The 15,360-nt window shown below is 41.7% G+C and overlaps 1 protein-coding gene across 1 annotated transcript in view; it reads left to right on the forward strand.

The window, feature by feature from the left end:
• lgr6 (leucine-rich repeat containing G protein-coupled receptor 6) overlaps positions 1–15,360 on the forward strand; it is a 41,168-nt gene that overhangs the window by 16,368 nt on the left and 9,440 nt on the right. Inside the window, exons 2-6 of the mRNA XM_075476835.1 lie at positions 113–184; positions 6,852–6,923; positions 8,483–8,554; positions 11,544–11,759; positions 11,909–11,980. Coding sequence (XP_075332950.1) covers positions 113–184; positions 6,852–6,923; positions 8,483–8,554; positions 11,544–11,759; positions 11,909–11,980 — 504 coding nt within the window. The remainder of the gene's footprint in view (positions 1–112; positions 185–6,851; positions 6,924–8,482; positions 8,555–11,543; positions 11,760–11,908; positions 11,981–15,360) is intronic.

Below are 15,360 nucleotides of genomic sequence, written 5' to 3' on the forward strand. Positions count from 1 at the left end.
AACACATTTGAGACATTTGTTATTTTACCCATTCTGAGTACCTTCAAAGACCAACAGTAAGGTTTATGTTAATTGAGTCTTTATTTTGATGCTTTCCATTTTATGTCTCCAGGGACCTGAGCATGAACAACATCAGTGAGATCCAGCCCAGAGCCTTCCACCGACTGCACCTGTTATCAGAACTGTGAGTACAAAATCATTCAACTCATGCTCAGTTTATGAACCCCCTCTGACACAACTCACACATGACAAGAAACAGTCATTTCCTGAACTGCTCATATGTGCAGACCTCGGTGATGGGGTTGATGGCTCTGGCCTGCGTCTGATCTCCCCCACCAAGAAAGTGCCTGCAGTAATATGCAAGTAGATCCTGAGATGGCTACACGAAAGAGGGAACAAAAGGGAACCTGATAGTCACTCAGAGTGAATATATGCTCCTTAAAGTATTTGCAGAGTAGGTTTTGTGTTTAGTATCCAAGCCCCTGCTTTTCCCCCGTAACTTTGTTTCAGCTGGACAACTCCGCAGGAGCAATGCACTCAGACACAAGCCTTTGCCAAGATGGACACATATTATAATAGAACCACGACTGTGCACAAGAGCGGTCCCACGAGCGTTGACCCTCCTTATGCGCTCACAAGACGTCAACACATGCTTCAACCACTCGTCAGGTTGATGTTTGTGATTTCATTGGAGGTACTGTTGCCTGCTGTAACCGACTCTAACCATAGCTCAACAGTTGAGTTGAGCTATGGTTAGAGTTTGACCTGGCCATCTAATCGGACCACTGTATGGATTGCTAATCATTGGCAAAAGTATGTTTGATGGAGTGTGTAAGTATAGCTGGATTCAAGGCAGAGGTTGTTGTTAAGTTACTTTTAATTATAATTTCGTCACAATTAAACTGTGGTTTTCTTGAAATCATTTTCATGAAACCAGCCCTTAAAGACACATAGTCTTAAGATGCCGATTTTAAGTCACAGTTTCTGACAAAGTTTATCCGTCTCACAAGTGAAAACAGAAAATGATGTGATTGAGAGCAGCTTTATTAGAATAACAATTTGGTCTAGTTGGGCATACACTAGCAGGAATGATGTGAACAACCAACCGCATTATGCACCAGCACGATAACTTTTTTGTCTTCCGTGTAATGTTAACATGCACATTGGATTGTCAAGACAGAGTATGTAAGACGGTATGTTTGGGTAACACAAGTGCTATGATTGTGTTAGTGGCTGAAATAAAAACTTCTATCTCAAGCAATTCCACAAGTACTACCACTGACATTACTTCTTCTTCTGGTACTTGTAGTAAATCTGCTATAACAACAACTATTAAACTATTAATGCTGGTATTTCTATAGCAAAATTGTAGCCACCACAACTATCTATCAACGGAAACTACTGGCCCAAATTTTACTGAAGTTACTGAACTCTATACTTCTAATAATATGTGTCATGTTGGCACAACCACAACCAGAAAAGTCCACTTGAGCAGCGAGTATTGATCTGTTAAAGGATGGATATCTTTGGAGATGATTTATTGTAACTGTTTTCATATAGGTGCCCATTACATATTTTCTCAATGCTGTATGTTTCTCTTTGCTGGTTACAAATCCAAATTTAGTTTGAGGTAAAATTAGGAAATAAGAATATGTTTTGAAAAACAAAAACCTTGCCTCAGCTGTATGCTATGCAGTTCAAATTTGGCCAGTGTATCAAAAAGAATAAAGTCCTGGTTTTATTCTCACAGGATGAAACAGTGCTCTGCGTAACAAATTTACAAAGCTTTCTGAACACTGTCTTTGCAAGCCTTGCTGATATTTGATCTGACAATTCAGCAGAATTTCGCTCCGTTTGACAAAAGCTGCCTGCAAATTTGCCCTGGGGGTGAAAATGTGTGTATGTCAGTCTTCACATGATTATTTTTCCTCTAAATCCTGCACCGTGTGTGTCTGCACTGGGTGTTTGAACAGTCCACTGTTTTCTTTTCTAATTCTTCCAGCTGCAGCCTGTGAGGCATGAGCTAATGATGATGAAAGTAAAAGGTTAGCTGGATCACCGCTCAGTTCACTTTTAGTCACGATCTCCCTGTGCATGAACGGCACAACAAAGCTGAAATCTTTTGACAACTTATGATTTGAATATTGAATTCAAGACTTTGATCTATTTTATTTCCTTGAATTCCAGATCCTAACTTTTGCTTTAAAAAAAAACAAAACAGTAAAGGTTTGGTTTTGCGGTTGGTGTAATAATGAGAACCACCTACAGGGTGATGCTGAACAGTGAGGTTGACTTTTGCCTGCAGTGGGGAAACAGGCTATGGAGCCTTAGATGCAACACCTGCTGCTTTTGTCAAGAGACGGTCCTCAAAACGTTTTACAGCCCCACTGATCTTGCTTCGTCTGTATCGCTATCAAGTTCTGACACTGTATGGAGACATTCTGCTGCTTTGTACTCCTTCCAAGGAGGATGTTTCCCTAAAGCCACATTTTGTTGCCTGCTGACCATTTCTGAAGAAGTGCTGAGATGATGTTCCAAGGGAGGGAAAAGTACATTTTTGACATTCACCTCTGTCTAGATGGTTTAGGGAGGTAGAGCATAAGGGAAACAGATTATAATTAAAACAAGTTATAGCACTTAGAAAAACAAACCAAGGCTCTCAGCACAAACACGGTTGCTTTGAGACAGACAGCTTTTGATGTGGGACTGCCGCACTGGTTGGTAGCACAAGGAGAGGCAAGGGCCAGGCGTGTTGTGACTGGTAGAGTGATAAATTGTTTGATGTTGGGCTCGACTTCACTGCCCTCTCTTGCTCTGTCTCCCTCCCTTCAAATTCATTTCTACAGCCCCCAATATACATTTCACCAGAGGCTATTGCAAGCTATAGTTTCTGCCTTTGAAAGCTTTTTCCTCTTTCTCCCTTTTTGGTCTTTCCTCTCACCCAACAAAACAAATCTGGCAAGAACTTTCATCCTTTTTTTACGCAACAGGGAGGAGAGGGAATAAAATCTTAAGAGCAAGCTCTTAAACACGAACTTCACCATGCTACCTCTTATCTCCTTGCTCAGTTCTTACCTTTATAGTATCAAAGTGCAGGCAGCTAATCCCTTTGAACCTCCGGCGTGGTTATTAAGTTAACTCACAAAGCAGGTAGCAAATCTCACTAAGATGAACCTACCTTTGATTCACTGCGGTATTAACATTGATAATAAGGTGTAAGTGTAATCATCCCTCCCTCCAGCCTTTTCTCCGCTTCAAACTCCTTATTTTTAATCCTATTCTATTGATCTCAGATTCCTCTCATTAAGCCTTCATTTAATACTTTGATCTGTGAATTGCCCAATAATTCAAACTCAGAACTGCACGCAACTGTCAGTGACGCGTAGTATGAGAAGAGGCAACTGAGAGGTAGACAGCATGTCTGTTGTTTAATGAGAGGGCAGCGGTGCCCACACTCAGGTACAGACTCTGAGCATGGTTACTTATCTACCTGACATTTCAAAGACATCTCCTCTTTTCAGATGTTCCGCTATTATCAAAGATGCCCTCTCTGTATCTGGTCAAATTGCAACTCGGAAGGATGATTTTGATGAAACTGCCCCCAAAGAAGCTTTTCCTGTAAACATCTTTAGAAGGCGACAGTGCTTCCAGCCTATCATCTTTATCAAAGTGAACGCTGATCGCACCTTGAGAGATCACATTTCACTCAAAGCTGTTTGCTTTTGATTCTCCACATAATCAGCCGTTTGGGTTCAGTCTTTCATACTCATCATTATCTGTAGACATCAATCACTTAGTACCGGCAATTAGAAAGCTGAAACGAGACCACTCAAAGTAGCCGGATAGAAACAATTTCACAATTGCCGGGTTAAAATTCCCTCACATACAATATTGCAACAGTGTTATCTTAAGTGAATTTGTGCAGAAAATGGTCGTAAAAATTTAAGCAACCCCACCCCGCCCCAAAAAAATAAATAAAAAAACTCTCACATTTCCATTAAGCTCCTGTCAAAGCACTCCAACAATAATGGATACTGCATGTAGTCCAAATGTTAGAGGGAAGAAGTGGTGAAAGGAGGCCATTGCTGCGCCGCTTATCTTCTTCACAGCGATAAGACTGTCTGCAGATATGCCAGGAGCATGACGTATGTCTTGATGTCTTGATGCTCCAGGTGCACCCCACAGCTGGGTCAATTAAAAGTTCCCCTTTTAAAATTGCCAACATTGTCATTTGTCTTCATGTCTTTCTCGCCCTGTGTCTTCCAAAAAAAAAAAAAAGAAATCAGTCATTCACACCAACAGACACTCCTCCTGTCTATATTTTACTCCTGCAATTTCAGGGGTTAATGTCAGGTTAAGTGGCCGACCCTGAGGCTGGACCAAAGGGTCAAACACTTAACCAATCACTTCTTTTGATGGACCACAGATATCAAAGGTCACACATGCAAAAGTACTAACAGAAAACACCCACGCGCAAATCGTCCTCTCTCAGATAAGACCTGTTTATCCTCTTCGTTTCCTTTCATCATCGACTCCTATCAACCACCCAGGCCCTGTTGTGCCTCTATCGCTAAACCAGATTGTATCCCAAAATATGATGTTGGCCTCCATCTTTGTTCTCTAACTCTTTAATCTGTCAGTTTGTTTATTATTCTGAGGCAATAGAACATGGTGATACATAGGATAATCAGCAGTTGGTATGCTTCAGTAAAGGCCTTACTGATTAGCACCGATAGCAGGGTGGTCTCACCTTTAGAACAAGCGCTACCACTCCCATTTCTCTCCCATACATTTGAACAACAAAGGTCTTTGTTTTTTGTTTTTTTATACCTATGAGTCATTTAAATAGAAGTGAATCGTTTTGAGGTGGACTTTTCTTTATGTAAGCAGGGCCAACAACAATTCTGACAATCCCCAAATCAAGTTAAAAGAAAAACCTCTTGGAGCCCCGGTTTGACAAGAGCAAGGCGCCTTTCATTAGTATGAGATTGATGTGGAACGACTAGGAGGCTAAGTGTGGAACACTCAATCATTTACACGCACGTACACACATAAACACACACACTGATATCATGGAAAGAGTCGGTCAGGGGCAACACTGCTGATGTTTATCGAGAATGTCTGAAAATATCTTTCCTTTTTCAATATCCATCTTCACTTTTGACACAGCTGTCCGTTTGACAAATGAAGTCTGTAAAGAGGAGGCAGAAGAAGAAGAAAGTTGTTTTGGTACCAATGGTGCAGCTATTAGAGAAAGGCTGTGTTGGCAGTAGAACATGCACATCACATTTGTGCTTTAAACCTAAAAGTACTGGTGTTCCTCATCACCTGATACGAAACACTTTTTTGTTTTTTGGTGCTACCTATATCTCATTTTTATCCATTGCATCTGTAACTAATCATTGTGTTTGAGCAGCAACCAAAAAAAGGCACTTAGGGGTCGACTCTTTGCAGAGATCGCCTTTGATGTATTTTACTGTTGTCCAGACTTCAGCAAAGCCTATTGAAACAGCTCCCTCTGGAAATATAGCTTTTTAAATTGTCCCTTGTGACCAGCTAATGTGAAAGCATAAACTGACATGGTATTAAAGCAGTCGTCTTACTTTATGAATGAAATCCTAAGGGCAAAACTGAACTCCTTCATCTTGACTCAAGAATAAATTTTGGAATTTGCTAGGTCACAGCTCAGCTGTGTCTCATTTTTGTGAAATATATACCGAGACATCATGAGGGGCAGTCAATGTTTTTTTGATTGCGGTTTTAGAGGAATGACTAAAGGGTACCACAAGCAGTCTAGTCCACTTTGTATTCTAGTATGTTGATGTGCATCTTTGTGTTGATATACATGAGCTTTGGAAGAGTTGTAGATTGAGTTGAGTGTGAAATTTGGCAGGCGTGGGTGGGGTTGTGTGGTTTGCCACTGCACAGTAATATGACCGAGACGTGTTGACATGAGTATATGATGTCAGAGAGAAGTTTTCTTGGAGCCCCCGTGCATTATTGACTTGATGATAGCGACTTGGAAAGGCAGTCTCTGCTCAGTATAGGCATTTTTTTTTATCCTGGCACTGATGGCACAACTTCGTCAGAGGCCGACTGCTTAGCATAAAGCTTAAGTGTTACCTGCAGAGTAATGGTGTGAGGTGGAGGAGGGTGCCAATGACTAACCTTTAACGTATGTGTGTGTCTGTTTGATAAAAGTGGGTGGTCTTGGGCCATGACGACCAAATTTGTGTTTAAACTGTGCTTCCAGCTTGTGACCTTGAGAGTTACTCTGTTGGACCGAGTGGTATTTATTTGGACATCTTATACACACTCACAAATGACCATTAGGTGCTGTGTTTGATAAACAATCTGATTGGATTGCTGGGGTGAATGTGTGTGGTTTCTCTCCCGTGCTGTCCTCAAGGCCTCTGAGAATAAGCCCAGTTTTACCTCAAGGACATGGAATTTGGCCACGCATTCACACTGCACATGTGTTTGTGTGGACATACATTGCATACATCACACTATACACGCACACACGTACTTATGTACTGCACTTGTTGACCCAGTCTCAGTCTTTACTCACTCATCAGAGCTGCAAGGGATTGGTTAAGGTTTCAGAATGTGCGTTGAGCCAATAGTAACCACACTGAGGGAATTGAATATTGTTATTTGCATACTGCCCCAACAGTAACCCCAAAGCAGTAACTCCAGGATGAAGTCATATTGCATTCTAATCCAAAAACGTTGAATAAAGTAAACGGCAAAACTGCTCTTCTGAAATTTGTACATTTTCTGTCAGTCTGATTATATTTCAATTTTACTTTTACATTTTTCTTTTCTGAAATTCGTGTTTTTTCTTCTAGGCGTATCTCAGGAAATCAGCTGAGGTATATTTCGGGCCTCGCTCTTCAAGGTCTCCACAACCTCAAAGTTCTGTAAGTAACTTCCTCCTTCCTCTTACCTGCGCTAAATTTGGTTCGTCTTTATGCAACGCTGAGCCATCATGTCCTGCTCCAGTCTTTTAGGAGTTGTTCTGCAGCCTTTTCTAAAACACACAGGCTACGCATCATTAACTGCAGTTAAAGTTTATGGGTTGGCGGAGACCTGCTCTGCTTGCAGCTCCTTCAAGTCCCAAACGAGTATCAGTTGCAAGCATATACACACACGTATGCGCCTTCACAGGTGTAATGCAGAGACCTCCCAGTCGCCACCTCACAAGACTGCAGCATGTATAAAAATAGATACTTTAGAACTCTATTCAAAGCTTTTCTCCTAACACCCCACTTATCATACTGTGTTCATAGCCTTATGATCCATGGCCACCAACTGTTAGAGCTGCCGTGAAGTATTAAATCATGAAAAAAAGAGCGAAGCAGCAATAAAATACACAGCACCTTCTGACTTGCGGCATTTAATGAGTTGTGGCCATATTTCTTGTGGTGCAAGACAAGGGTTTTAAGGAGGTTTTCATGAGCTTTGGCAACCAGCTCAATTTCTTTTGGACCCTGGCTGAAAAATGTTTGAGAATCAATGCCACAGAACATAAACTTAGCTAGCAAACTGTACTTTGTAATTGAGAAAATCTGGAGAATAACCAGGGGCACGATCTGATTCTCGGAGACCTTGTATTGTGAAACTCACCAAGACAAAACGAACGAACCAGCCATGAATTCAGGAGCATTACACAATTACTGCGAAAGGACTTGTAGCCTAAATTAATACACATCTGAATATGTTTATGCTTTACACTATAACACCAATCGAGGGTCTCTGTGGCCTCATAGTTGCTGAAAATTGGGCTCTCTTTTTCGTAATATATAGGTGTAAGTTAGGCCATGCCAAATACAAATATACTGCTGACCATGTGCAGAATAACCAGTAGATCTCTGCTGAAACAGACGGCTATAAATAAAAAAAAGGGCTATTCACACTGAGTTATGCAGCTCTTCATGACTTATAGCATTTTGTCACTACACATCAAGGTTCTTTTGTGGTTCCAAAGAAAAAGTCCTCAGGAATCTTACATGATATGAGCATTATTATAAGCTCAGGTATATTTATCTATTGTTTTGAAATAAGGTCTCACACTCACAGACTCACAGTGACAGGCTTTTGTGGCATCATGATGTCACAATAAGAAAATGACAGCATTGCTGGGCATTGGCATTCACATGCATTCTCAACATTTGAAGTTCAAAATGAATGGTGAGAGAAAGAGGAAGAAATGGAGGGTGAGGAAAGAGAGGAGGCTATTGTTTGCCCCCACAATTTTTGGTCCATTCTTCTGAGAATGACATCAGCAGCCCACCCAAGGAGGTTCTTTTTTCCTCTACCCTTCATTCTCTGCTTCTCTTCAAGCTTTCCTTTGGGTCCTTCCTTCTTGTGTCAGATTTCCCTCACTATGGAATTATTTGTTCTGCTTGATGTGCACTAACACACACTAAATTAACGATAGACCTGATGCCTGTCGCTGAATCATCTGTCTGCCTTCTAGGATGTTACAAAACAACCAGCTGGAGAGACTTCCTGATGATGCTCCATGGGACCTACCCAACCTCCTGTCCTTGTGAGTCTTACTCTTACACACATACACACACTAATCATGTTACTCTACCTCATCCAGCAGGGAATGAAACATCCCCCCCCGGCCACCCACACATCTCAGCTCTGACCGCAATGCAGGTATAGAGTACCACTGACAAATTACAGACCATACCCCAGTGCTGGCTGCAACAGTCGTACATTCAGTGCTCTGCAGCCCGACGGTTGGAGTCACAGCCCTGATTGTATCAGTGCAGTTCATGGTAGCATCTGGAAGCCATGAGGGAAACAGCAGACACTGCAGGCCAGGGAGAGCATCTCCAATGAGCTGTGAAACAACCCCATTTTCCATCAATTCCCCCCTCTTCTTCCTCCGCTCCTACTCCTCCGTTCTTCTTCCACCACCCACACTGCTATCCCCCTGGCTAATGAGAGCATTCGGTGGCTTAATTATCTAATCTGTGGGGTCAGTGAATGTGTGTCATTGTGCATGTTTGGACGAGAGCACGTGGACCACCTCATCTACATTTCCTCACTTCTGCTCATGTCTCCCAACTTTTTACCGCACATGTACTCCACTTCTCTGCATTACAAATTGAGTATGCCATATAAATTTTCTACAGCGCTATTTCCTTCATCGCACAGACGGATGCACAAATTGCTTGAGATGTACCACCTAAAATGTTTGCCTGTCGGTGTCCCCTCAATTCAGTCGCTAAGGTGACAAAGACACTCACGCGTCTGTATCAACACACTGAAAGTACAGGCAGAAACTGCAGTTGAGGCTGTGCTTGTGTGAATGAGTCTAGTTCTGATTTAACACTTTGAATTATTTTGCTGTCATGCTTGTCTTCAGCCTGTGTGTGTGTGTGTGTGTGAGGTCTCCTCTCATTTTTTTTCTTCAGACAGAGATCACCTCGTGTAATGAAAAACGCGCGTACACACACACAGAACACACAAACAGAGCCAGTGTATAGAGATGCACCTTATCATTATAGTAATGATAAGCTCGGCAGAGAAAGATTACTGGAAAGACTTTGGAGAGTGAAGCTTGTCGGCGCCTCTCATTGGCATAGAGCACACCAGGTAAAAAGACTGGCAGACAGAAAATGAGTTGGCTCATGGATTTTATATCAGTATAAATGTATAAAGGAGGCTTTCATCCGAAGTAAACCGTGACTTATTCACAGACAACAATACTATTTGTCTGCACAAACTAATTTGAGAAATTCCTCTCACCATTCGAAACACATTAGTTATAACAAAGTGCGAGTGCTATTTTTTAGTTTGGTGCCACCGTAAGCAGACAGACATGTTTTGGGCCCCAACCCACAGGTTAAGTAGCGTAATCACCACTGTTGAGTTTCACAAGCAGTTTTAAGTCAGCATAAGCCTGTTTTTAGAGATTTGGCAGTGAAACATGTGCCTCACAGTTCCCCCGTTGTATTAAACTTCAACCATCTGGAGAATTGAACCGGCAAAGGCAGCTCCCCGGATCTCCTGGATCATTTAAGAGATCTTTGTCTTTCTGTCTCTCCTTCTTTCTCATATAATCGTATGTCAGACTTTGACGCGATGGGCAGGAAATAGTCTGCTTTATTGGCTTCAATGGAACATTCCCCATTCTGTCTGGACCTTGTGGAGACCTGGCAGGTCTGCCCAAAGGAGCAATTATAATTTTGCCCAGAGAACAACCCAGAAAGTTGAAGGGGCCTTCCGTAGCTTTCATCCTGTGATTTGGGTCAGGGACAAACAATGTTCTCAGAGGGAGCTCACAGTTTGCACAAGGACAATGTTGAGCACTGTAAAAAATGTGTGCTCAGGAAGCAGACACAATGAATTAAATTTCTCAAAGCTTTTGTGACTGGGTATACACATATTCAACATTTACGACTATGATGGAGGGTGTCTCTGCGCGTGCCTATGTCGAGCATGTGCCAGTGTATACCGTTGCTCTCCCGCTGGAAAATTCCCATACAAAAAGTGCAGAGTTCAGAGTTCAAGTTCAGATTTCACTTTGATGATGCTCTCTGTTTGGTGTAGACTTGGAGGGGCGAGGAGAGTGAGGAGTACAGAAATCAAAGAACCCCAGTAGAAGATTGATAAGAGAAGATGTTTGAAAGACAAACAAGAGTTAAGGACTGTAATGCAAAGGAGTTCACAGCAGCTGGGAGTGCATCAATGAAGACGTAAGAAAACAAAGTGTGTGTGTGAGGGGCCGAAGGGAGGAAAAGGAGATTAATGAATGAGTGTGAAGGGCCAAGGAAAGAAGAATAGCAGGAAGAAGTGGTCTCAGCTTGTCAACCCTGCCTTGAGGGGATCATTCATCACCATCGACAGTGTGTATGCATGTGTGTACTTACGTGAGGTGTGTATCTGCACTCTTGGCCTGTGGGTTTAAGGTATTTAGGAGGAAAGAGGACAAAGGTTTGTTCGGCTTTGTATGGCTGAAGACATGAAAGTGCATCTGTGAGAGCAAATGTGTGCGTCCACTGTCATAACTTCGTTAGATGAAAGAAGTTGTGTTTGTGTCTGAGACGTAAAAACCGTCAGGGACTGATGGTAACAGCAAGACCCCGATGGAAAGAATGAAGTGGGGAGGAACAGCTGAGAATGCATCTTTCCCTTTTTCCAGACACGGAGCAAAGAAAGCTTTACACAACATAAATAAATTCAGGATGAATAAAACAGGCTCACCATAATCGTTCCTACATGTTTGTGTTTTTTTCTCATCTTGCATTTCATACATGTCTGTGCTGGTGAAGCTTGACATGGCTTATTTAGCATGTGAATAAATCATAATGTGGAACATCTAAGAGGCTGCAGTAAAGATGAAAGAGGGAGAATAAAAGGCATGTAATTCTTATAATAATCTTCCCGTAAGCCAAAGCGTTTCAGTGCCATGACACATCACCACTAATGCACACAAAAGCAGATACTCGTGCATATAAGGAAAAATAGTGCACGTTAAGTTGGTGATTATCTTGTTAAGCACAGCTCCTGTCGTCCCTCAGGCGCCTTGATGCTAACCTGTTGTCTGAGGTTCCGGCTGAGGCCTTTAGGGGGGTTCGTTCTCTGAGGCACCTGTGGTTGGATGACAACTCTCTCACAGACATCCCAGTGATGGCCCTGGACTCTCTACCCTCCCTGCAGGCCATGACCCTGGCCCTCAATCAGATCACACACATCCCTGATTATGCATTTACCAACCTCACCGCTCTCGTCGTACTGTAAGTGAAATACTGATTTGTTTGCTTAAAACTCTCTTTGAGTCAGCATTTCTCATCTGACCAGAGAAATAATTGGTCCTGCTAACTGTGATGGCACAGTCAGGATAGCAACTTCTAAATAATTAAAATTATTTGTGGACTTTTTCCAGGCATCTCCATAACAACCACATCCAGAGCATGGGCTCAAGATGTTTTGAAGGTTTACACAGTCTGGAGACACTGTAAGTATCTCACATGCATTTAGACACTTAGATGCATTGGCACAGGCTTCTGAACAGCCGTCACTTTAAAAAATACGACTTTTTCAGAATGTTACACATTCACAGACTCAACATGCAATCACCTTGAAGTGATATGATTTCATCAACCTAAATTAGTACTTCTTTGTTTCCCCAAACACTCATGCAGACTTTGTGATGACAAGAGTATCAGCAAGTATCAACATTCATTTATTGTGGCACTGTTTACAGCAATCAGATTGCCTTATAACAATCTTAAGATACATGAGGAACTCACTGAATATAACCTCAAAGAGGTAATACAACCAAGAACCATTACTTCTCAAAGCATATCCCTGACTCCTGATGTGTTTTGTGTGTGTAGGCGGTGGGTGTTACTATGAAAACCTGAAATTAATGTGTTTTTATAAATCATATGCAACAAGTGTGCCAAAGAATTCTGACGTGTAGCGCTAAATTGTAAAGTCACAATGATTAATGTCCTGGTAATTTCAGCAGGTGCTTGAACGTTTCTCAAAACCACAACCAACAATTGAACGGCAGGAATGTGAAGATTAAAAGATCCCCTTTGATTACCAAGAAGTATCATCAATGGATCCCTCTGTGTTTTGTTAAAGTAATTGCTTAGCAGTGCTAAGGTCAAGAAAAGCACAGTGTGGCTCTGGGAGTTTTTTTGGGAGTACGTGCCATAGCTTCAACAACTAAATTCTAACCACACACCAAAATGGAAAGCACGGAAAACTGACACAGCCTTATGAAAGAGGTGGGGAAAGAAAGCAAGAGAAACCGACATAGTTGCAACTTTGTCTCCTGCAAAATTCATGGTGGTCTGATGAAAACACATTTTCTGGCATGCTGCTTAACAACCTGTTGAAGTGTAAAAAATGATGTGTTCCTTTTTATGAGCATGTGTGTGGGCACATGCATGCATGTGTGTGCATATATGCAAGTCCTTCTGCCTGTGCAATCATAAGCGTATGGCCAGCTTTACACTCAACTTAAAAGCTATTAAGCATGCTGGGAAATGTGAGGAACGAGGGTGTAAGTCCGGGTAGCCATGGTTTAAGGGGATGAAGGGAAACTAGAGAATGTGAAAAAGAGGGATGGAGCTCTCTGGACCAGAATAGTGTGCGTTAAAGTGTTTGGGCCGTCAGCGGTGGGGAGAGACAGATGATTCAGCGGGATAAGATGACAGGTGTCACTGACGTGGGGATTGTGCTGGTATGAGGGGTTAATCTCTCACAGCGGCCTAGTTTATGAGAAATACGAGAGACCATCTGCATCACCACTGACCTCCCCAACCCCAAGTGTGTATTATAAAATCATTACTACAAGGATCCGTCCAAGGGCCTGCTGAAAAATGCAACAATATATGTGACCTGATCCAGCAAAATGAGTCACAGTGACCCAAATGTCAAAATTGAGATTTTGGTATCAAAAGAAAGGAATGGAAATAAGCTTTAAAATGATACCATAGTCAAAGTCATACGTTGGATCGTTTTCAAAATATGGCCATTTGATTTATGATCTTCCACCCTTTTTTTACGATTGAAAACCTGAGAAAATCGCGTTTAAAGTTTTTAGCCCGTTTTTTTGTTGATAGCTTTCAAAATCCTGTGAATTTAAGGGGATAAACTCTTTATCTTAAAGCTTAATTTTACCAAAGGCATTTGTACACATATAAAATGGTATTAAACCAGACTGAAGCCCAAATGATTAGAAAATATTTATTTTTGTTCCCACACACACTGCTCCACAGCTCGACATAGCCCTCGTCACCTCATTAATATCAGTCACAGGTTGCTCAATGACTTCATCGTCATCTTCCACATGAGTGGCGAATTCTTGCTCCTTTTCCATATCCGAGTCTTCGACATCGCTGTCATTATCTTCTTCAGAAGATATCACGTCAGTAAAAAAAATCCGTAACTAGCGCTAGCAAGTCTTGCTGTCCAGCAGCAGAGCTAAAATTGGACACGAGAGTTTAAAGCTTTCTCTACTTTCTTTAGCGAATGACATTTTAAAACAAAAACACAGATCAACACACTACACTATACTACAGTACTACACGATACTAATATTGTAATAAGACGATGACTTTTTTGACAATGACGAATATTGAGAGACTTTCTACGATTAGTTTAGGCCAGGGGTCCCCAACCACCGGGTCGCGGACCGGTACCGGACATTCGAAACCGGGCCGTGAGATTGGGAAAAAAAAAAAAAAAAAAAATTATTATTATTTTTTTTTTAAAAGACATGGAAATCGGGAATTCTTTCATTTCACTCGCTAGATTCTATACTTGGAAACTGCATAGATTGCATTATGGGAGGCCGATTGTGCACGTTTATTTTTTTCAATGATGACTGTCTGTCTGTCATCATATCCTAATTTGTAAAAGCATCTGCTAAATGTAATGTCTGTTGAACGTAAAGTACAAAAAAAAAAAAAAAAAGTATCCCCCCCCCCCCCCCCCCCCCGGGCCGCGGGAACAAATTGCAGAACCAAACCGGTCCTTGGTGCTGAAAAGGTTGGGGACCCCTGGTTTAGGCTACACCAACACAGATAGCTAGTTTGACAGGAGTGATGGCTGGACCAATCGCGTGCACCAGTCACTCGAAACGTGACTTCCCGCCTATTGTGGGCCTTTGTGTCACTGTGTGTGTACATTTTTAAGCATTTTGATTGGTTTTATGAAGTGAGCAGAGATAGAGACGTTTCAGAGGTAAAGGGAAATCCTCAGAGGTATTAGGAACGGTAGACGTTAACGGGAGAGGAGTCGATGAATTTGTTCAACCTGTTCAATTTTAACGCATTTAATACAACTTGCAAGTCAACTTGAATTGTCATTTACGTGCCTTTCCTCAATTATATGGAATATACAACTTTGGGAGATTGTTTTTTAATGTCTATTCTTTGAAATTAGCTAAAAAAAAAATTTTTTTTGAATCCATTGTTTTTTCACGTTATCTGCCCGTACCTCAAAATAGAACGTTGCGACTTCCGACTCATTTCGCCAGAGCGGGTCACATATGCAGAGGACAGAGCAGATGCATACAGGCAAACATGGCAAACCGCTATTGTAAAACATATATACGTGGTTCAAAGTATCCTTGTCAAAGGCATCTGGCTTTTTGGAAGGTAGAACTTTTAGATATCCCTGGTTGTTGATGGCTGAGAATCTTCAACGACATCGTATGTTGACACACATGCCCTGGTATATACATGTTTGAGTACACACTTATGACCAAGCAAACTCATGTACGCTATTCTTTTCCCATTAACACAAGTTCATCGGCAGTTTATACAACTCTTACAATAACCGACCACAACATTAAAACCACTTAATATTGTGTAACGC

This window comes from Odontesthes bonariensis, chromosome 10 (assembly GCF_027942865.1).
Source record: "Odontesthes bonariensis isolate fOdoBon6 chromosome 10, fOdoBon6.hap1, whole genome shotgun sequence".
Taxonomy (NCBI): Eukaryota; Metazoa; Chordata; class Actinopteri; order Atheriniformes; family Atherinopsidae; genus Odontesthes; species Odontesthes bonariensis.